The sequence below is a fragment of the Lygodium microphyllum genome, chromosome 19 (assembly GCF_053477565.2).
Source record: "Lygodium microphyllum isolate KBCC chromosome 19, Lygodium_microphyllum_v1.1.10, whole genome shotgun sequence".
Lineage (NCBI taxonomy): Eukaryota > Viridiplantae > Streptophyta > Polypodiopsida > Schizaeales > Lygodiaceae > Lygodium > Lygodium microphyllum.
In genome coordinates this window covers 34,582,426-34,604,859 of record NC_141153.1, presented here as the reverse complement: position 1 = coordinate 34,604,859, position 22,434 = coordinate 34,582,426, and the positions used below count along the sequence as shown (strand labels likewise).

The 22,434-nt window shown below is 41.1% G+C and overlaps 1 protein-coding gene across 1 annotated transcript in view; it reads left to right on the top strand.

Moving 5' to 3' along the window:
• The first annotated feature begins 2,135 nt into the window (after nucleotides 1-2,135).
• Nucleotides 2,136-22,434, top strand: part of LOC148019728 (bifunctional protein FolD 2-like) — a 41,748-nt gene continuing 21,449 nt past the window's right edge. The window contains exons 1-2 of the mRNA XM_087699869.1: nucleotides 2,136-2,521; nucleotides 9,893-10,215. Coding sequence (XP_087555995.1) covers nucleotides 2,203-2,521; nucleotides 9,893-10,215 — 642 coding nt within the window. The 5' untranslated portion in view covers nucleotides 2,136-2,202. The remainder of the gene's footprint in view (nucleotides 2,522-9,892; nucleotides 10,216-22,434) is intronic.

The window sequence follows — 22,434 nt, the reverse complement described above, 5'->3', positions numbered from 1 at the left end:
CAACTTTAAAGCGATGAAACATGTAGAAATATTTTGGTATCTTGGATGCCCTCTTGGTGCGAGAGTGAGTATGTCTTAAAAACTAGGCTAGTTTAGGGACAAAATTACTTCCAAGATTTGAAAGTGGTGGTCATTCCCACATACCTATGTTAGTAGGTTGGTGATCCTTAAAACCATTCTAGCCTCCATGGTGACCTTTGTGGGGATATCTGATCGAGTGCTTTGATCCAACTAGATGGGAGAGTATTGAGAGACAGTTTAGAGACTTTTTGTGGTAGTCTAATAGCAAGTAGACATGACTGTTGGTGCCTAAAAGCTAGTCATAGTTGTGAAATGGAAAGGTGGGATCGACATTGAAAGCCTAGGGGAGAAGTTTATGATGCTTTGCTTCTCCTCATCCAGATGCCTTACTTAGTCATGGTGTAAGCTATAGCACATGGGTAGTCCCCTTTGCCTTCAATATGCCCTTTGTCCTAATAAAGGTTAACAATAGTCTATCCAAGTTTTGAAGATTTAGTAGGATCTCTGGGTCCTAGGCTCATGGGCTTTCAAGACATCTATTGATGTTGCATGTAGGTGTTGCCGCAATACATAGGAGATAAACTGGCTTTGGAAAATTTTGCAATAAGTGAAACTTGATTGGCCTACGTTACTAAGCATGGAGAATAAGCACTTGGCAGAGTACCTTTATAAAAGAAAGGTCTTTGTGCCACCCTAAAGTAGACACTTCTCAAGTTGAAGGGATTTGAATTTAGAAGTGATCTCTCTCTCAAGGTTGTCCTATTGGGAGATAGGAGACCTTTAGATAAGGAAACTATGAAGGCCATGAATTTGCTGATAATGGTGGCATTCCAGTTTATGTAGAGCTTTGAAATTACATCCTTTTTTGTAGAACTAAGGATGGAACGTTGGAAGATCTTATATTGCCTAAGCCATTTTGGTGGAGTCCAAGGAAGCAAAAGGGAAGCTTCATGTATCTACAATTGTATTTAGAAAGTTGAAGGGTGATCACTGTATCAACTCCCCAATCCTGCTTCAACTTTGAGAACCAAAACGAGGGTCTTCCCAATAACATATTGTAAGAGTCTTCCAATCCTTCCGTCCGAAGGACAACAAAACTGACCTTAAACTTTAGAATTGTGACTCTTATGAGTTGATTCTTGAGAATTCCCAAAGGCTAAAGTCTCCACTGGTCTACCATTTTCACCTAAAATAGTGCAAGTACTAATCCTTGAAACTTGTGAGAGAGATACAATTCCTTAAGAATGATATTTACTCTAAATCCTCCATCCAACAAAACATCATCAAACTTACCACCCAAATACTCCTCTTGAATAGTGGACACTTTGTAATCCACTACTTTTGATTGCATAGGGATTGTTTCTTGACAATTTGATACTTTTTAGGCCTCGATGCAATTTTCGATGTGTTGCAATATTTACCTACTTTTTAGGAATATGATTCATAGTAGGGTAGATGACCCAATAAAAGAATGGGGTCTAATGATACAACACATTCTTGTTACAATAGTACAATAGAGTGGTTTGGTGACATGGCTAGTTGGAATAAAGCATTTTGATAGCTAACAGGGGTTCAAAACCTATTATTTTAGTAGTTCATGAGCATTTTTAATATCAAGTATCTCACTATTGCACATTGGAATGCGATTGGCAAGATGCTTGTTAGCATTGTCCTTTAGGGCAAATGCTTATAAAATGGTGCAGTAACAAGGAAGTGTAGGTTCCCAAAAGATTACCCACTTTTAACTGCAGTTAAGTGTCCACTTAGCCTTGCAACCTGTGGTTCATAGATATCTTACTTTTTGAGAAAGAAGAGGTTATTTTAGAAAATTAAAAAAGATTTTTTTTTCTCTCTCTCTCTCTCAAAAAGGGCAATGCTTTTGTGGTTAGTGGAAACTCTATCACAAAATTTTTGCATTTGTCCCTGGATGAAGTAGGAAACACATTTCTTAGCCTAGCCAGCATTGCGACTCGTTATGGTTGTGAGCCTGCGAAGCTCAGCTGTTATTTTACAGGCTCCTCCACCAATAAAAATAGAGAAGATACAATAATGATTTGGGAAATTTTAAATTTGAGGAAAAAAAAGTTGCCAAATTTAAATATTTGTCAAGGAAAGAATCATGTCTCCTGTGAAATGAGAAGGGGGAAAAGAACACAGGAACTCGAATAGTTCTTTATTCTCATGATCGTGATACTCCGGAGAGGGCGAGCAGCAGCAGCAGCAGCAATGGCACAAAGCCTGTCTAGTCTTTCACTGTTCCTGAGGACAACGTCTCACAACCATGATCGCCATCGCCAGTCTCTCCCCTCCTCCTACATGGCACGACTTTCTCCCTTCCCCGGAAGGTGGTGTTCCTCCTCCTCAGGCTCCCAACGGCAGGTCGGCTTGCGAACATCTGAGAAAAGCAAGGGGTTCCCTCCGTTGCTCGGCTGGGACGTCATTGATGTTTGGACTTCCAGGCGCGACATTCAGCCTTGTCAGGCCATCCTAGAAGAAGATGGTGAGCAGCTCGCAGCGCACAGAGAGAGAGAGAGAGAGAGAGAGAGAGAGAGAGAGAGAGAGAGAGTGTGTGTGTGTGTGTGTGTGTGTTAACGTACGCTCGTATTCTTCCCCCTCAAAGTAAAAGTTGGTTCTAACACAAAGTTGAGGAAAAATAGAATTTGTTTTCTGTTCTGCATTTGTTATTGCCACTCTTTTTTGTCTTTGCCAGAAGGCAAGTGTCATAATGCTGTTTCGTTTACTCTTGGTTGGGTATGTTTTTGGCAAGGCTCTAATATAGGCAGTGACCATGAGATTACCTTTGTCCACTTACTTCCACCCCTTCACCTTCTTTACCCTCCTCTTTCCTTCCAATAGCATGCACCCAAGCCAAATTGGTTAACCTTGCAGATATGTGTGGTTGATATCAAAGAAAATAAGTGCTTGTGTAAAATTCTACTTATTTGTTTTGGAAACTTAAAACAGAATTTAAATCCGAACTGAAGAGACAATGTGCTCCAAAAGGCTTGCTAGGTGCAACCGGCGAGTGCAAGACCCCCTCTGTGTTTTATTGAATCAAAGTTATAGTTCATAAGCGCAAGCAAGCTCCAAGCATGGCATTAGACAATCCCCTTGAGCATCCCATGTCTTCTGCAAATTGCTCTTAAATGCTCATTCCCAAAAAAGCATTCTGGGATAGTGACGTATATTGCAAGCAATAAGATTTCTCAATAAAATAACCACTTTTGATGATGGTGAATGAAACGAGAATAGTAATTTAGTGCATCGAAATTGCCCATACACCATGTATACTTTTGTAAACGTAGTCAAGGTGTCATAGAGCAACGAATGTGGGAGTGTATGACCGGACTGAAAGAAAGAACTGAGCGCAGAGAGAAAAGAGAGAGTGAAAGAGATAGTAGGACACTGAAGACTGCAGAATATGGATGTTGAATACTGAAGGCAAATATGTATAATGGGATATCGGAGTATCACTAGCTGGAGCTCTCTCTCACTTGCAAAAAACTGAATTGAATGTGACCCCCAGGCTGGCCAGTCCTAAATAGGTCGAAAAAATGAATAACACAAATTAGGTTGGTGAAACCACCTGAAGAAGTGCTTTGTTAAACAAATTTGCCACATTATTTTTTGTCTTGCAATACTCCACATCAATGGTCCTCTCTAAGGGCTTCTCATGAACGCAATGATTTTGGATTTTTATGTGCTTTATTCTGGCATGGAAATTGGAATTTTGTATGAAACATTTTTTCCACTTGCCTCAGAAACACATTTTCCACTTGCATAGGCAAATTTTGCCAAGTGGTAGCCTTCTAATTTTGTTTTGCAAAGTGGTAACCTTCTAATTCTATTTTTCAGCATTATCTAGCTTATTAAATTAACTTTTTAAAAATTAATTTAATAATTATTTTAGTAAAGCAATAAAAATCAAATGCTTCATATTCTCGTGATAGATCTCCCCCTTGAAATCCCTTCAATGGTCCTCGATTGCACTGTAATGTATCAAAGCATTTGTTGCCACTATTGAAAATACATGTAGGCATTGTGGTCAAATAACATATGTACCTATTGCTTAACCACGCTCATGCTCTCCATGTGCAAAATTCCAGTCACGTAAACTAGTTACAATCCATAGACAGGAATCATAACCATAAGTGATGCATCTATATGTCGAAACCCAACACACATAAATCATAACCACTGTCATAACCATAAGGGATGCATCCACATGCCAAAACCCAACCTTGTTCTGATCATCAAGGCATTGTAATGCATAAATTGAGTATAAATACCTCATAGCAATGATGTACCTCATGATAGTCATGTAAAGCATACATTGGTTTTGCAAACCACATGTAACTTATGCAATTGTACTTATTTTGCATCACATGCAAATACATTGCATACCATCCATGCATTTCATACATGCCTTGCAAATGTATATCACATCAAAATGTACATTCCATGTATTCCATACATGTCAATAACCTTGCAAATGTATAGTTTCAGAGCAAACCATACTATATGCATACCAACGGTGACTAGTACATTGAATAGTGATCCCAATGGCAAAAATACTATCACTATATAGTATTTTGGATACAAACCAAGTACATTGGAGATCCACTACATAACCGAGTTGTCCATTACTAGGAGAGTGGAGGTACAACCTTCCCCTTGAGCATTAGACAATGCTTTGGACCTTCTATACTTTGTTTAGCTTGAAAGAGCCAGATTCAAAATCGGCTCTAATCCGCCAGGCCACCTTTCTCCATCCAGTTGCATTTTTTTATAGGTAAAACAATGCTGAAGCTTCACCAAGAAGCTCATGGAAACTTTACCTCTAACTTTACTTGCCTTAAAACCTCCACTAGGTTCTAGGCCTTTTTCCCTCTTGAGCATTGCGATGCTTTATACTTTTATATTGTTGCAATTCCAACTTACCTAATATGCAACATTGTATCTATTTGACTAGCCCCTTATGTGTATCCGACATGCTAGGAGTACTAGATGAATTAGGAAATATTTTTATTTACATACTTTGGACTAGTGCAATGTGATTGTGCACAGGAATTTGCATACTACAAACCATAACAAGATACGTTTTCCTATACATTGCATGCATTAGTAGGTGCATTTTTCCTCATCCAAGGATTATCGGTTGTATTTTTTCTCATGATCAGCACTATATGGAGCATTTGCACGACCAGTCACCAACATTAATATCATGAGTCCCAAACATAGTGAGTTGTATATATACATTGCTAAATTCACGACTTTGTGCACCCCAGCACGCCAACATTGCTATACATGGGGTTATGCATGTTCCTAGCTATACCCGCATACATTGGGCCTTGCACACCATGCATTTGTCGTTGGATACCATAAGGAGTTGTGCCATACATCCCCGTATATAGTCCCTGATCCACCATAGCATGAAAACTAGTGCCACCACCAAAGTATCCTAGCTACCCCATGATTGTATGTATATCTTGTTGTCCAAAAAGCATTGGATTGACACTTCCAAGTTGACTTTGCATATGTATCAATCGCCCCACTAGCATCATTTGCTTATGCTTACTACTCATATTTGGAACATCATGCTGTTGTATTGGCTCTTTCTTTGGTGCATCTTACTGTCTCAAAGCTTTTAAAGATGATTTTCTCTTCTTGCTTTTGTTGCTCTCCTTTAAAGGATACGAAAAGTGCATAAACCGAGGATCATTTGCAAATTGCTCAAACATTTTAGTTGCTATTCTTAGATGATCTTTAAACTGGTTATCAAATTCCTCTCTCTTGCTGGTCATCAGCTTCTAGAGATCTGGAAGGACCCACATTTTAATCCAAACCAATATTATCAGCTTGCTGTCCGTGTTGCATGCCTTGTCAAAGATCAGCAGGCATTGCATTTTCCCCAACATTGTGAATTTTTCAAATCGAGAGGCATCATCCCTGCCCCAACACTGTGAATTTTTCAAATCGAGAGACATCATCCTTGCTTGATTCCATCTTACTATTTGAAGACATTCTCGTTGTAATGCTCAACTAAATACAATTTAGACACTAGAGCAAAGCTTTTGACTTTCAATTAGGTGTCTCGGACCCTACTAATTCAAGGGAGTTGACAGTGTCTTGGCAACAGAACCTTCAAACTAGCCTTCCTTCTCGGATAGGGTGGTAAATAACCTGAGACTTTACATAAACTGAAAATACACTCTTTACCACTTTAATCTTGGACAATGGATAGATTGTTGACCCCAAAACTAGCGCCTCTTGCGGTATTTCTTTAGCTTTTATTGCAAACGGATGGAGTACAACTGGGATTATTTGATCTCCTTTGCTAATCTTAGTATCTCTTGCAGTCAACATTGACTAGCAAGCCTTCTAACCAATTTGCCCCTTGGTTTGCTTGGGAATTGGTCTTCACCATGCTCCTTGAATGACAAATTAAGCCCCAAATCTGATATGGGCTGGGCTAGCGTCTTGAATCTCCTTGAAATTCTTTAATTTCAGCTACTAGAATTTAAGTTCTACGCCCTCAATTTTGAGTGGAGATTGCCATGTGAGTTGATTAATGCAGAGTCAATCACTCTCTGACAAAAAAAGGGATAAATATGGATAGATGCATGTTTACAAGAACAAAATGCCAATGCATGGGGTAACACAAAGGATAATGCAAAATGTCATGCTCATGCAAAATGTTATGCAACAATGTCACTTGGATAGTGCCTTCACAGGGGGATTGTTCACTTGCATAAGCATCCTTTTATATCATGATATGAATAAGTATACATGTACAATAATAATGCCATGAAGCAAAATGCTATCAAAACCTTGTAAATACTATGAGAAGAAGTTGCCCCCTCATCATTGGACGATAGAAGGAATAGCTAGAGGGAATCCCCTCTTTCCATCAGGTTGAAGTAGGAGGAGAGGGAGCATCCACATTGATCCCAGGTAGCAAGTATTGAAGAACTAGGTGATTGACCAACTTGGTTAATGTTTTGCAAAATTGTTTGATAAAGGCATAAATTCCAAGTGAATGATGCTTAGCTCAATCTACTCTTTGGTGAAGTGGTTGTGGACTTCAACATGCTTTGTTCGCAGACTAATGGTGGGGCTACTAGTTAGTGCTATAGCACTCTAGTTATGGTAGAATATCACCGTCAAAATGTAACGTGGAATATGAAGTGTTGCTAGCAAGCTCCTTAAGTAGACGGCCTTTGTGGTGCTATAATATAAAGCCCTATACTATACCTTGGTTGTGGAAGTAGCCTTTGTCTACTACTTATGGCTTGACCGTGAAATGGATCCCATGCCTAGGGAGAGGATGTACTTGCCATGGGAATGATGGGTGCTAAGATCTCCTTAGTGTAACTTGCAAAATCAAACCATGACCACAAGTTAGTCTAAAAGAATAGGTACATTGAATACATCTCAATGCACGTAAACAAGTAGGCCAATGGGACATTTTAGGTGCATTGAAATATTGACCAAGCAGAGAAAGAGAGTCAACTAAATTTGGCCTAGAATGAATCAATTAGAGGAGTTTTCTACCAATAGATCTATAAGTGTGCTCATCAAAGGCTGACGTTGGGGATCCTTTGAAAGTCTCATTGTGGGATTAAGGGGAGGGGCCATAGGCCATGTTTGATCAGCGCAAAACTACTGAACTAATTGAAGAGCATACTTCTGTTGTGAGACAAAAATAGTATCTTTAGATCGAACTATCTCCATCCCCAAAAATTAAGACATTTGACGAAGGTTAGTCATCTCAAAGGTAGTGCTAAGTTGAGTCTTTATATGTGCTATGGTAGTAAAATGTGGGCTTGAAATAAATAAATCATCTATGTACAAAAGAATAAAGTTGGCCCTCTAAAGTAGTTTTGACATGCAAAATTTGGGTCGTATGGGGTAGAATGGTAACCATGAGTTTCGAGGAACTCATCCATTCTATGGAACCATGATTACGAGGCTTGCCTTAGTATATAAAAAGCCTTCCACAATCAAAGGCCTTATCTTTACGATATGCAAGAGAAAAATTGGGAGGCTGCTCCACATAAACTTTCTCCTCCAAGTAACTATTTAGAAAGGTGCTTTTGACGTCCATTTGATAGAGCGGTCAATTGTGGTGAGTGGCTTGTGCAACTAATAGGCAGAATGATGTGAGCCATGTGGGTGTGGAGGTCTCTTCCTAGTCAATGTCTTACTTCTATTGAAACCCTTGTACTACAAGGTGAGTCTTGTACTTATCCAAAGTCCCATCAGCTTTCATTTTGGTCCTAAAGGTCCACTTAGTTCCAATGACCTTCTTGTTGCTTGGATGATCCACTTAGGTCTAGGTTCCATATCGGTCAATACTCTCAAGCTCCTTTTCCATGGCCTCACACCATTGGGGATGCTTTAGATCTGCCTACCAACTCTCATGCTCAAAGTGTGCTATGTAATTTGCGGTAAAGATAGATGTGAATGTAGTAGTAGATGCTAGCCAGATAGATCTTCTAGGTCCCATGAGGATGGAATTTGGTGAAAGGATCCTTGAATCTCGCATGGTTTATTGGTACAAGTGAGGTAATTGATCTCGAGGAGGGGGCCTAGGAGTTGAAGTCTTTTTAGTGCTGTGAGTAATCGCTAAACTAGTCTAAGAGTCAATGACTTTGATTGTGAGTAAACAAGACTGCTCGCCCTAATCGGCAAAGATTTTGAATGGATAAAAGGTTCACTCCAAGTTGGCGGACATAGTATACATCGTCCAACGAAGCGAGATATGCACAAGCATTATCTGTATACCTTGTAAGCACAACTACCTCATAGTTGTCATGGTCCCAATCATTTGGAAGAGGAGTTGGAGTCTAGAGCCGCACAATAGCTCCTAAAACCATGTACCATAATCGCTTTGCATAAACCATGCTTTCATAACAGCACTCTAGGTGAGGTAGGTAGGGCCATGAAGTTTATCATTAGTGGAATAGTGGGGGTTGCCATTTGGAGAGGATAGGATGAGAAGAGAAAGAAAAGGAGAGAGATAGAGAGGGAATATAGCCAAACACAACATAGACTGCATTGATCATGAGTTCACATGAAGTGGATAGACAACTGATCACAAAAAATGACTGCTGCAAGAAGGCAAAATTCGATCAAGCACAGCCAACAAAGGATTAGAAAGGAAGATTACTGCCAAAATTCACTGAGAAAAGCTTGAAAATACTGTCGCTCGGGTCTGCACAAATGCAGGCAGTCCAAGCATTAAATGCAGCCGTAGAGGTTTACACTAATGCAGAAAATAGAAATGCAAGCCGCTGTTCACAAAACACAGGGTGAAGATGGCCAGAAACAGGTCGATTTGCTTCAAAATCAGGTTGCCTAGATAGTAGCAGGCAGGAAACGTCAGCAGCAATAGTTGGCAGACCTGCAACACCAGAAAACAGCACTCCAGGACCTAGCACAGATGTATTAGGTCTATTTGAATGCCCTCAGTGCCTTTGTGGCCAGGAATGGAGATCATTTTGAAGCTTTAAAATATTGCTCATGAGTCATTTAGCAAAAAAGTGTCTAGGCGTTTGGAGTGATAATTGGTAGTCTGTTCAAGTGGTAATGTTGCTTTGACTGTACTAGTTTATCTTCATTGTACTACTTTGGCTTTGTTGGCAGGATCAACTGAACTTTTTGGGTTTGGATATCCAAACAGAATCTGCAAGATTGCTGCCTTTTGCTGGTCCCTTGGTTCTAAAAATTGCTTTTAATGATTCATTTGATGTGGTGCTCCGTGCAATGTTTTTTGTGGAACCTTTTGTTTGGGAGGAATATAAATGCAGTTGTCACATTTTGATACAATTTCAGTAAGTCATTTCTGTTTTTTTTGTTTGTTTTGCAGCCACTAAAGTTGAGCCTTCAGCTGCTATTATTGATGGCAAACTGATTGCAAAACAAATTAGGCAAGAGATTGCAGAGGAGGTCTTAGAGATGAAAAATGCATCTGGAGATGTTCCTGGTTTGGCTGTTGTTCTTGTTGGCACCCGCAAAGATTCCGAAATGTATGTACAAAGCAAGAAGAAAGCTTGTGAGGAAGTTGGTATAAGTTCTTTTGGTGTCAAATTACCGGAGGATGCAACTGAAGAGGAAGTTCTGAAATGTGTACAAGCATTCAATGCAGACCCATTAGTACATGGCATCCTGGTTCAACTGCCTCTTCCTAAGGTATTGCATTTCTTGCTATCAGTTGTCAGCAGTATATGACTCAGCAATGTCTAGTTTAGGTTGGTTGAAACTTGATCTCCTACTAAATTCTTTCCTGAATTTTTGGCCATGAGAGGATTGTTTGAAATATATGCACACACTTTTTTGTTTTCCTTTCTGTATGCATGCTTGCATGTTCTCTGTGTTGTGTAGCAAATGTTACTTCTTTTGTGCAGCATTATTCACAAATTGTTTTTGGATCACTGGATATTGATAGCAGTGAACAGCTACAAGCAAGCTTGTCAATAGCAGCACTAAAGAAAACCACCCCTTCAAAGCACTTTGGAGCACTTGCATTTAGTGTTTTTTAATGTGAGTGTGAGAAATGCGGGATCTAGAGCATGGCAGAGGCGGAAGCTATGGAGGATGGAAGATGAAGATACTACTCATGTTGACATTGACAAAGAAGACAACTGTTACACAAGTGAATTAGGTTTCAAGATTGAGACTTGAACTCATAAACACAATCTTGTGTAGGACTGACAATGACACAGGGACTTGACAGAAAGAGACAAGTACTATTGCATTATCATCATATGAAAGTGATAGTCAAGTACATCATTATATAGGATTGCTTGGTAGCACACTACATCACTGTGCCTATGGGATCTGTCTCTCTTCCTAGAATGAACTGCACCTTCCTAGCCTAGTTGTTCCATACAAAGGGGCATACATAGGGTGTGATTGGCAGATTCTCAACACCCCTCCTCAATCACAACCTGAAAGTACAAAGTGTGTAGAGGCTTTAGTGAGAGCAGCACCTGCAAAGTGTGGGCATATCACAAACATGGCAAAACACCAGAGGCTGTCGCAGAAAATGCTAAGTGTGGGTACCATAAACATGGTGGACATCCAGAGGCTGTAACAGGGGCCTCACAAAGTGTACAGAGGCTGTAGTACAAGGCTACATGAGGAGTTTTTTTCAAGCTTATGAAAGGAACATTAAGGCAGGTACAATGCTTTTAAAACAGAAAATGAGAGACAAGGACCGATAGGCCCTTGTGGTCTTTTTCAGCATATGCTTTCTCTTTGTCAACATGGAAAATCTTCTTGTCTTTCATCTTTGGTTCTTCAGCTTTGAATGATGTGATCATTTGGTCTTCATGGTAGATCTTCTTCTTGTCATTTTTCCTTTGCTCTTTGATCTTATGGTCTTCTTGGTCTGGTTCCCCATGGACTTTGCTTGCAGCTTTAGTCTTCATGTCCATGTCTTTGTCCCCCTCAAGCAAAGACATCTCATTCTTCATGATGGCCAAGGTAACTGGAGTGTCTTCAAAAACTTTAGATGGAATCATTGATTGCACTTTAGTATGAGCAACTCCATGTCTCTCTGCAAGTAGATCACAAAAATCTTCTATGTAGTGTAGATAAGTCATGTTACTTTTCATAAAGTGTATCCACATATAAATCTTCTTGGTTATCATAGATATGACCAAGAATCTGCTTCAAATCTGTGAGTAAGTGGCAACCAAGTTGATCTTCAATGTGTCAAAAAACACAAGTGAAGATAGTGTTAAATCAACACTCTTAAGTATCAAGGGATACTAGAGTTAAAGATGGTGATTCTTGATGCCGATCCTTTGCTTGATGAACCCGTTGTTTGAGTCCCCTCCTTGCTGGTAAAATCTTGCTGAACACTGAGTAAATACTCAGATCAGATTAGCAAAACCTTCAGTTGAGTGAGAAGAGTGAGAAGGATGAGTTGGAAGAGGAGCTTGATGTGGTTGTTGAATGCTTGGTCTTCCAATATTCAAAAATATCCAAGGATCTCCAAGAACTTCCCCTCCTTGATGTGTGGCACTGACTAAATCAGTGAATCTGGATGTCAATAGGGTGATCCAAGTAGCATGACTGAGAAAAAGAAGTGGTTTTATGAGCTTGAGTGGAAAAAGCTATGGAGTCCCACAGTTAGGGTTTTCAGCCTGACTGAGTTTTCTGCTACATCAGCCCACAAACACGATCATCCGGCGTCAAACTCGAGCTAGAGGTAGCTTAGGTCATGGGCTTACAAAGCCCTATGGTTGCAGAGTGAATCACGCAGCGTGGAGAGAGAATCGATGTACGGACTGAAACAGGCGCAGAAATTACAGCGAGCTCGAATTTCTGCAATGCTGCCGTCTGATGTGCGCAATGTTGAACTGTGATGTAATAGGAGGCTGCGCCCTGACCTAGGCAAGATATCTCCAGAAGAAAGCGGGTCAAAATATTGACTGTGGAAGGAGATCAAGAAGCTCCAAGGAGGCAGGGTGCAGTCCTGGCTATGGTAGACAACAGTTCAAGATGAAGGTCAAGAAAAAAATGGAGTCATGAGCTGACATTGAGCTAGATTGAGGTTGAGAGGAATCAAGAGAGGCTGGAGAAGCCCAACTGGGCTCTGATACCATGTGAGAAATGCGGGATCTAGAGCATGGCAGAGGCGGAAGCTATGGAGGATGGAAGATGAAGATACTACTCATGTTGACATTGACAAAGAAGACAACTGTTACACAAGTGAATTAGGTTTCAAGATTGAGACTTGAACTCATAAACACAATCTTGTGTAGGACTGACAATGACACAGGGACTTGACAGAAAGAGACAAGTACTATTGCATTATCATCATATGAAAGTGATAGTCAAGTACATCATTATATAGGATTGCTTGGTAGCACACTACATCACTGTGCCTATGGGATCTGTCTCTCTTCCTAGAATGAACTGCACCTTCCTAGCTTAGTTGTTCCATACAAAGGGGCATACATAGGGTGTGATTGGCAGATTCTCAACAGTGAGGAGTTTGATAGATGAGTTGTTGGGGGTAAAGGCGCCTGTGCCTAGCCGCCCGTGTATTAGTTGCACTGATAGTACTCGCATATCCGCACACCTGTACACTATAGGTGGCGGGCGCCCATCACTGTCACTTCATTCTTTATTCTTTTAGTGACATTTGAATAAAGCGAAGGCCGGTCACGCATTGTGACTATTGGAGTTCCCACATCTCTCTCTCTCTCTCTCTTTCTCTCTCTCTCTCTCTCTCTCTCGCGCGCGCGCGCTTGCGCCCTCTTGCTCCTTCCACCATAGCTCTTACTTCCACTCGGTGCTTCCACTTCAGGGTTCACCTCCCTTTAATTGGTATTAGAGCCATTGCAGTGGTATTGAGGAGCTCAACTTGACATTGCTTCAGCTTGTGGAGAAAAGCTTCGGTTCACAGTTTTAATGGCAGCCATGGCTCAACTTGAAGCGGTATGTATTGTTGCTCATTTACTTCCCAACTCATCAAGGCATGTCTTGGAGCTTCATTGAGCTCCCCCTAAGCTCTCCTTGAGCTCTACTCAGCTAGCACTAAGCCTAGGACAGCAGGTGCAATTTGTGCTGACTGGCTGTCCGCTTTATCGCTCAGATCTGCTTCATCCTACCTCATCTCTAGCTCTTGGCATTGCTCCCGGCCTTGGGCAATCACTTAGCATTGTACCTGACACCTTTGGCATGAGTTTGGGTATTGATTGGAGCTCTTGGGTTCAGCCATTAGCTCACAGTTTATGACAGTTTGCTGTATTACAGTTTTGGACAGTCCTTTACTTATTGTTTGGAGGTCACTTATGCTTCTCGGGATGTCTATTTGATGCCGGATCATTTGGGGATGTTATGCCAATGTATTGAAATGCTATGGGACTGATTTGAGCACTCTTTTGCTCAGTTTTACAAAGGGTTTTTATTGCTGTAATAACCAGGGCTGAAGCTTATTTTATCAATGAAAGCATATGACTATTGCTCTCGGGTGCTTACCGATTATACAGGGTGATGTACCAATGCTTATGGTTCATATTACATGCATGGTTATTCTCTTGGATTGCTTTTGAGCTGAGATTGGAGCTTTGAATCATTGGTTGTCATTTACTGTTATGTATGACTATTTGATGTTGGGTGTAAAGGCCCTTCGCTACACTTCCCGTGTATATATTTTACTTGTACATGTGACCGCACTCTTGCGGGTGTAAATGTACCGTACCCTAAAACATAAATACATTCTTTCATTCTTTGTGTGTGCCACACTAGTACACACCCAACTCAAGTCTCTACTCTCTCTGCACTCTCTACTGCTGAACACACTTCATTCTCGCTGCGCACACCACTTGGGCATTTTCGTTTTCCTTCAAACTGGTATCAGAGCTTCGGCTAAGGTGTGCGCGCTTCCCGGAGCCTGTGCGAGACATCGCTAGCGCTTCGCTTGTGAGAAATCAGCAAGTCGTCATCTGTGCTGGTCAGGTGAGAGTATGCGCGAAACAGGCGACAGTGCTGCAGGCTCGTTTTTGCTCAGTCTGTAACCAGACAGATCAGGCGCAGCCATTCTAGGTCAGCACAGGTCAGGTTGTCATCTTTCTAGGTCACGTTTCTGTTCAGGACAGTCAGGCGACAGTGTTCAGGTCATGTTTTACACAGGCGACAGCCAAATTTGCTCAGCGACAGTCAGACGACAGCTGAGGTGGTCACTGTGGACAGGCAGCAGTTCGTTTCTGATCAGCGTGATCAGTCGACATGTCACGATAGTCATTTTTGCAAATTTTTGTGACTTGTCACATTAAAACAGGCCCCGGTTCGTGCGCAGGCACAGTTCTCAGATTTGTGCAGATTTGAGCCAAAAAATTTGGGGCTTTTCCAGATTTAGTGCTGTTCATGCATAATACAGACATCTGCGTCAAAATTGCAGACATTGTGCGCGTATAAATTGGGGATTTCGCCAAATTTGGTGAAATTTTGCTCGTTTGAGTAAAATTTCTCAACATTGGACCCATAAAATTTGGGCCTTTTGCTGTATTGGTGAAATTTTGCTCAGCTAAGTCAGATTGGTTGACATTTGTGCACACTTGGACCCGGAAAATTTGGGGCTTTTGCAGAATTTTATGAAAATTTGCTGAATTTGCCCGTTTTATGCTCTTGGGAACATGTATTAATGCAATTGGGGCAGATTTATTGCAGAAAATTTGGGGCTTTTCACATTAGTGATGTATATTGAGCCGATTTGTGCTTTGACAATGGAATTACAGCAAATTCACTGCTAAGTGGGAGAAATTTGGACTTGGGATGTATCAAATGTTATGAAAAGGCAGCTTCTCTTGGTACATGTATTGCTGAATGCTCATTGTGCAGTGAAACAGTGGCACATACAGCACTCGGGTTATTGCATTTGGGTATTACGGTGATGTATTATTGAAGTGGGAGTTGTCTTGTATGCATATGTATCAGATTTGCTTTGTGTATATGCTGTAATCAGCCCTTTGGACTGAAATTACAGCAAAATATCTGCTTCTTGGGCACACTTTGAAGTGCAAGTTTGTGTATTTGCTGTTATATACAGCAACCTTGCTATTTGCTGATTGCATTCAGCATTCTATTGCAGAAATTTATTGCTGAAAAATGGCTGGAAGTGCATCCACTGTTGACACAAAGAATCTTTTTGAGATTCGCAAATTTGATGGCAATGGCTTTGATCTTTGGAAAGATCGTATGCAGGGTATCCTTTTTCTGAAGGATTGTGAAGATGCTTTGGCAGAACAAAAACCTGCTGCTTTGTGAGATGAAGATTGGGCTAAAATGAATAAAAAGGCCATTACTTACATCAAAATGGCAGTTATTGATGATATCTTGGTTGATATCAAGGGACTCAATAGTGCATATGCAGTTTGGGAGAAACTCAAGGCTACGTATGAGAATACTACTTCTGTTAATCAGGTCCTTCTCATGCGAAAGTTAGTCAACTTAAAGCTTGATGAGTCTAAGCCCGCCTTAGAGCATTTGGCTGCATTTACAGGTATTTTGAGTCAGTTACAGGATGCAGGCTTGCCGGCTTTTGATCCTAAGCTAAAGGCTATCTTCTTGCTCATGACTTTGCCAGATTCATGGTAAGCATTGGTTGTGTCATGGAGCAACAACCCCAACTTGACATTTGATGGTGTACGTGGTTCTATCCTCAATGAGGATATTAGACGCAAGTCTAGTGGGGAAAACAATGGATCAGCCTATAATGTTAGAGGACGGACTGAAAAGAAGTCAAATGCTGCAAATAAGCATAAAAATCGCAGCAAAAGCAAAGAAAAACAGCAAGATGTCACTTGCTATCAGTGTGGATACAAAGGGCATAAAAAGCCCGATTGCAGGTACTATAAGAAGGAGCAAGAACGCAAGAAGCAGGCTAATGCAAAAGGCAAAAAGAATGAGAAGGATAGCAGCTCTACCCCTAAAGAAACAGAAAAGGCAAATATGGTATCTAGTGTTGTCATTGAGGAGATAGAAGAAGATAAAGATGCTGATTTGCTGGTTGCATCTTCAAATCCACATGCTATGACAGTGGAAGACATGTATTTCACTAAAAGGGATGTGATAGATGCCTTGTTATCTGCTCATGATGGTTTGTCACAATCGTGGATTGTTGACAGTGGTGCCTCATTTCATGTAACTCCATCTCTGGAGTGTTTTTCTACTTATGCGGCAGGTAATCTTGGGAAAGTTTACCTAGGGAATAATCATGCATGTGATATTGAAGGAGTGGGCACCATACACCTGGCTCTTGAAAATGGCCAGGAATTGATTTTTCATGATGTTAGGTATGTACCTGGCATTAAGAAGAGCTTGCTTTCTGTTGGGCAGTTAGATAGGGGTTACTACACTACCTTTGGTGGTGGAATGTGGAAAATACAGAAATGATCTATGCTGGTCACTAGAGGTGGTAAAAAGGGAACTTTGTATTATCTTCATTGCAAGGTACTTCGTGGAAAGTTTGTTGCAGTTGCAGAAGTACAGTCACACATGGAGCTATGGCATAAGCGTCTTGGACACATGAGCCAAAAGGGTTTGGATGCACTTTCTTCACTTGGAAGAGTTGATGTGAAAAACTCAAAGCTTGACTTTTGTGATGACTGTGTCTTTGGAAAACATGTAAAGAGTTCATACTCTCATGGAGCCTCTAGGAAGGCATGTATCTTGGATTTAGTCCATTCAGATGTATGTACCATGCCAATAAAAACTCAATGGGATTAAACGAGAGCTTACAGCCCCTTATAATCCGTCATCTAATGGTGTGGCTGAGCGAATGAATTGCACTTTCGGTGCATGCTGTCCATAGCTAATCTCCCGCAATTGTTTTGGGGAGAGGCACTTAAAACCGCGGTGCATATTTGCAACCGATCTCCATATCGTGCACTTGATAGTGGCATCCCTGAAGAGGTTTGGTGTGGCAAACCTGCTTCATATGACCACTTAAGGGTCTTTGGCTCTGCGAATGCTATGTACATGTGCATGTTGATAGCAGAACCAAACTTGACATGAAATCCCTCAAGGTATGGAGATGATGGTGAAATGGGTTATAGAGTTTGGGTTCCAAGCATGAAAAAGGTGCTACGCAGCCGAGATGTGGTATTTAATGAATCAAAGCTGCTGAAAAATGCCACATCTAGTGATGTAGACAAAAAGAAAGTGAAATTTCAGCATGATCAGCCACTTAAACAGCCATCAGCCATTGAAAATTCAGCTCCATTTGATGCTGGTTATGATAATCAGCGTGTCATTATTGAGCGAGATGCAAATGGGCAGCAAAGGGATGCTGAAAATCAGTTTGGGCAACAAAATCAGCATGCTGAACATCAATTACAGCAGCCTGAAAATTTATTACAGCAACTTGAAAATGCAGTTCAGCAGCCAAATAATGAGGTCATTGACATTCCTTTGGATGTAGAGCCATTGATAACACAGATCATTGGGTGAGAAGGTCTACACGTGTCAGGAGACCTATACAGAGGTTTGATCCTTCTTTGGACTGCATTTTACTCACAGATGAGGGTGAGCCTCTTACATATAAAGAGGCACTGTCATGTGAGTTAAAGAAAAAGTGGGAGCAAGCTATGGAGGAAGAAATGAAGTCATTGTATCAGAATGATACTTGGGATTTGGTTTCATTGCCCAAAGATAGGAAAGCTATTCCTAACAAGTGGGTCTACAAAATCAAATGTGTGGATGGCAAACCCAAATACAAAGCCAGGCTTGTGGCTAAGGGTTATACTCAGAAAGAGGGGATTGACTTTCAGGAAGTTTTTTCACCTGTTGTCAAAATGACCACTCTTCGGGTATTGTTTGCTATTGTTGCATCTATGGATCTTGAACTTGATCAGATGGATGTTAGAACTACATTCCTGCATGGTAATTTAGAAGAAGAGCTGTATATGAAACAGCCAGAGGGCTTTGTTATGCCAGGAAAGGAGCATTTGGTGTGCAAGCTTAAGAGAAGCTTGTATGGTTTAAAACAGACTTCTAGACAGTGGTATAAGAAGTTTGATGCCTTCATGCTCTCACATGGGTTTAAAAGAAGCAATGCAGATCACTGCTTATACACAAAGAAGGCTGATGATGGAAGCCTTATTATCCTTGTGCTTTATGTGGATGATATGCTTATTGTTGGTAAGCATAAGAGCCAGGTTAATGCATTGAAAAGATAGCTGAATTCAGCCTTTTCCATGAAGGACTTGGGTGCAGCTGAACATATTTTGGGCATGCGTGTGACGAGAGATAGAGAGCAGAAGCTCTTATTTCTCTCACAAGAAAAGTACATCAACAAAGTGCTTGATCGTTTCTCTATGACAGATGCTAAGTCACTTGGTGTTCCATTACCACCATACCTTAAGCTTAGCAAAGTTGATTGCCCAAAAGATGACATGGCAGCCAACTCTATGAAGGGTGTTCCTTATGCTTCAGCTTGTGGATCACTCATGTATGCTATGGTTGCCACTAGACCTGACATTGCTCATGCAGTGGGAATTGTGAGCAGGTTTATGTCGAACCCTGGCAAAGCACATTGGGAGGCAGTGAAATGCATCTTTCGATACCTTAAGGGCGCACAAAGAAAATGTATTTGCTATGGAAAGGGTACATTAGATCTGCAGGGATATTGTGATGCAGATATGGCAGGTGACTTGGATACTCGCAAGTCTACTAGTGGGTATATATTTATCTTGACTGGTGGGGCAATTTCTTGGTGCTCTAGATTGCAAAAGATAGTAGCACTTTCTACCACTGAGGCTGAATATATTTCAGCCACTGAAGCTTCGAAAGAAGCTGTTTGGCTTAGTCGCTTGGTCAAGGATTTTGGGCTGCCCACCAAAACACCTGTACTTGGATGTGATAGCCAGAGTGCTATATGTCTGGCTAGGAATGCCATGTTTCATGCATGTACTAAACATATTGATGTACGGTACCACTTTATCAAACAAGTTCTGGATGATGGTCTAGTCACACTGACTAAGATCAAAACACAAGATAACCCTGCAGATACTCTCACAAAAAATCTTGCAAAGGCTCAGCATGAGCATTGCATTCGACTAGTGGGAGTTGGTTAAAGGTTTGCTCATGACCTTTAAGTGGGAGGTTGTTGGGTGTAAAGGCCCTTCGCTACACTTCTCGTGTATATATTTTACTTGTACATGTGACCGCACTCTTGTGGGTGTAAATGTACCGTACCCTAAAACATAAATACATTCTTTCATTCTTTGTGTGTGCCACACTGGTACACACCCAACTCAAGTCTCTACTCTCTCTGGACTCTCTATTGCTGAACACACTCCATTCTTGCTGTGCACACCACTTGGGCATTTTCGTTTTCCTTCATTTGATGCTCTAGTAAGCGCTTTGTAAGTTACTTGGATTGGATACTCCCAGATATATGCTACTTGGATCTTGGATGTATGGATGCCTTCCACATGATGTTTTGAGCTTTGTTTGCTCGTTTGGCATTCGACTTTTGTTCTAGTGGAAGGTACTACTTAACACTCGGATATTACATTGAGCATTTGGTTACACAGTTGAACTTGAGAGTCTTATAGTGAGACAGTTTTTTTTGCATTGAGTTTGTGGACAGTTCATTACTTGGTCAGTACCCCTTGTTTTTAGCTTGATTTGGTAGTGGTTTTAGGGTTGTTTGAGTAATTACAGTAGCTTGCTTTGACAGTTTGTGTACTTGTTTACCTTCATTATGGCTAGCGGTTAGAGTGATAATGCTATCTTTAATAATGACAAGTTGGATGGCATCAACTACAACTACTGGAAGGCCCAAATCTGGCAAGTTTTAGTGCAAAAAATAGAGGCTAGTTCTTTGAAATATAAGGGTATTAATCCCGAACTTATTGATGTAGAGGATTGGGCTAAATTAAATGAGCTATATAAGTCCACCATCATATTATCCCTCTCTAAGTAGGTGTTCTATAATGTTGTCTTTGATGGGCAGTCTGCAGCATGGGAATTATGGGAAAAGAGTCGCAATGCCTATCTCGCCTTCTCTTCCTCTCCTCTCCCTACCCCTCTCCCTCTCCCTCTTCCTCTCTATCCCTCTCCCTCTCTCTCACTTTCAAGTCTCATTCATATATATTACACCCTCTTCTTTTTTCCTCTTCATTTATATCAAAGAAAGATACTTGGTTGGAGGCTATTTTGGCATTAAAGTTCACTAGTATGATGACATCTCCCTCCCTCGAGAACTCCTAAATATGCTCATCCAAAGCTACATATGGTGATTGATCCTTGGGTGGCTGTATTGGGACTTCGTAAGAGGGGAAATAGCATATGCCAATGTAAAGAGTGCACTCCTCACCTTGCACTCTCGAGCGGTATTGATAGCTGTGGGAGAGACTCTCAATAGTCTCGCTCTTAGTCATGTGGACAGTCTCACAGTAAGTCTCGTGGTTGTAAGTTCTCATTGACTTGTCATTATTGTGGGAAAGCAGGGTATACTCGGCTATAGTGCCATAAGTGTTGGGAATAAAGGGTCACCGTGCCTTTTAGTGTGTTCGGATGTGAACACACCCTTACACTTTGTACTTTATATATATTCAAAACCTAAAATGTGGTATACTAGTCTTTGTACCGAATATCCATTGTATCATGCTCACTCTCTCACTCTACTGCTCTCAACTCCCTTCACTCTTAGCTTAGCTCGCGGCCATACCTTCGCAACAAATGGGTATGAGAGCTCACATGCTGTGCATGCTTCTCGAAGCCAGTGAGACAGTCGTCAGGCCGCGTGACACGCGAGCAGAAGCTTCAGACACCAGTCATCAGTGTTCGGTAGGTGCAAGAGAGGCAATTGATAGGCGATAGGCCTCAGCATGACTTGCGCACGACCTATGCAAACGTAACTAGGTTCGTGTGCAGACAGACTCCTAGACCAAGTTGTAGACGACGCGTTGCAGGCTCAACGTGACGTGACCAAGCCTAGGCAACACGCAACTAGGTCAGTGGGCAGACACGGCGATCGGATGGGATGGGCTTCAGTGGGCGCTCCGACTGGATAGGTGGTGACCTGTTCGATACGTCACCTGTGAGGGCCGTGATTAGGCGGGTCGTCACGAACCATACTTGACAGTCAACACCTTTTTTGTATGTGAAATTTAAAAAAGAAAAGGTTTCCTTTCCTTTTCCCATTGGACGTTCGTGCTTTCAAGCATAGAATACAAATTTGTGCACACGTGCTCTTGGAAAATTGGGGCTTTTCTCGGATTTGGGGAACCTAATGCAGAAGTGGACAATTTGACTCAGAAATTGCAAAATTGGTTCATATTTGCCCGTGGAATTTTGGGGTTTTTCACATTTCAGTGAAATTTCTTCAATTTTAGTGAAATTTGTGCATCTGGATCCAAAAAATTTGGGGCTTTTGCAGAATTTCATCAATTTGTGTATATGCACTTGGGTACTTGAATTGATGCAATCTAAACAGATTATCCTCTAACAATTTGGGGCTTTTGATCCAAATGGTCAAATTTATGCTTGAGAATGCCTTTGGAGCAGAAATTGCAGTGAAATTTTGGGGATTTCACATGTAACTGGTGGCTTGGTCTCTAATTGTGTCAGAAATTGCTTGAGGAGTGTAACAAACGTCATTTTTTTAAAATTCTAAAAATTCATTTACAGATCTGAAATTTCTGCAATCTTGGGATTTTCATTGTTGGTTGGTATTCTTGTGCACTGTGGTCACTTGTGTCACATTTGGGCTTGCCTTTGGTGACTGGTTAGTCAATTTGGGACTACAAATTATGGCTGGAAACAAATGATAGCAGTAATCTTTTGCACATTAAGAAGCTTGAGGGTTCCCATAATTTTGCAATTTGGCAAAAACAATGTTATACTGTCTTGGTGCAGAAGAAACATGTAAAGCCTATCTAAACA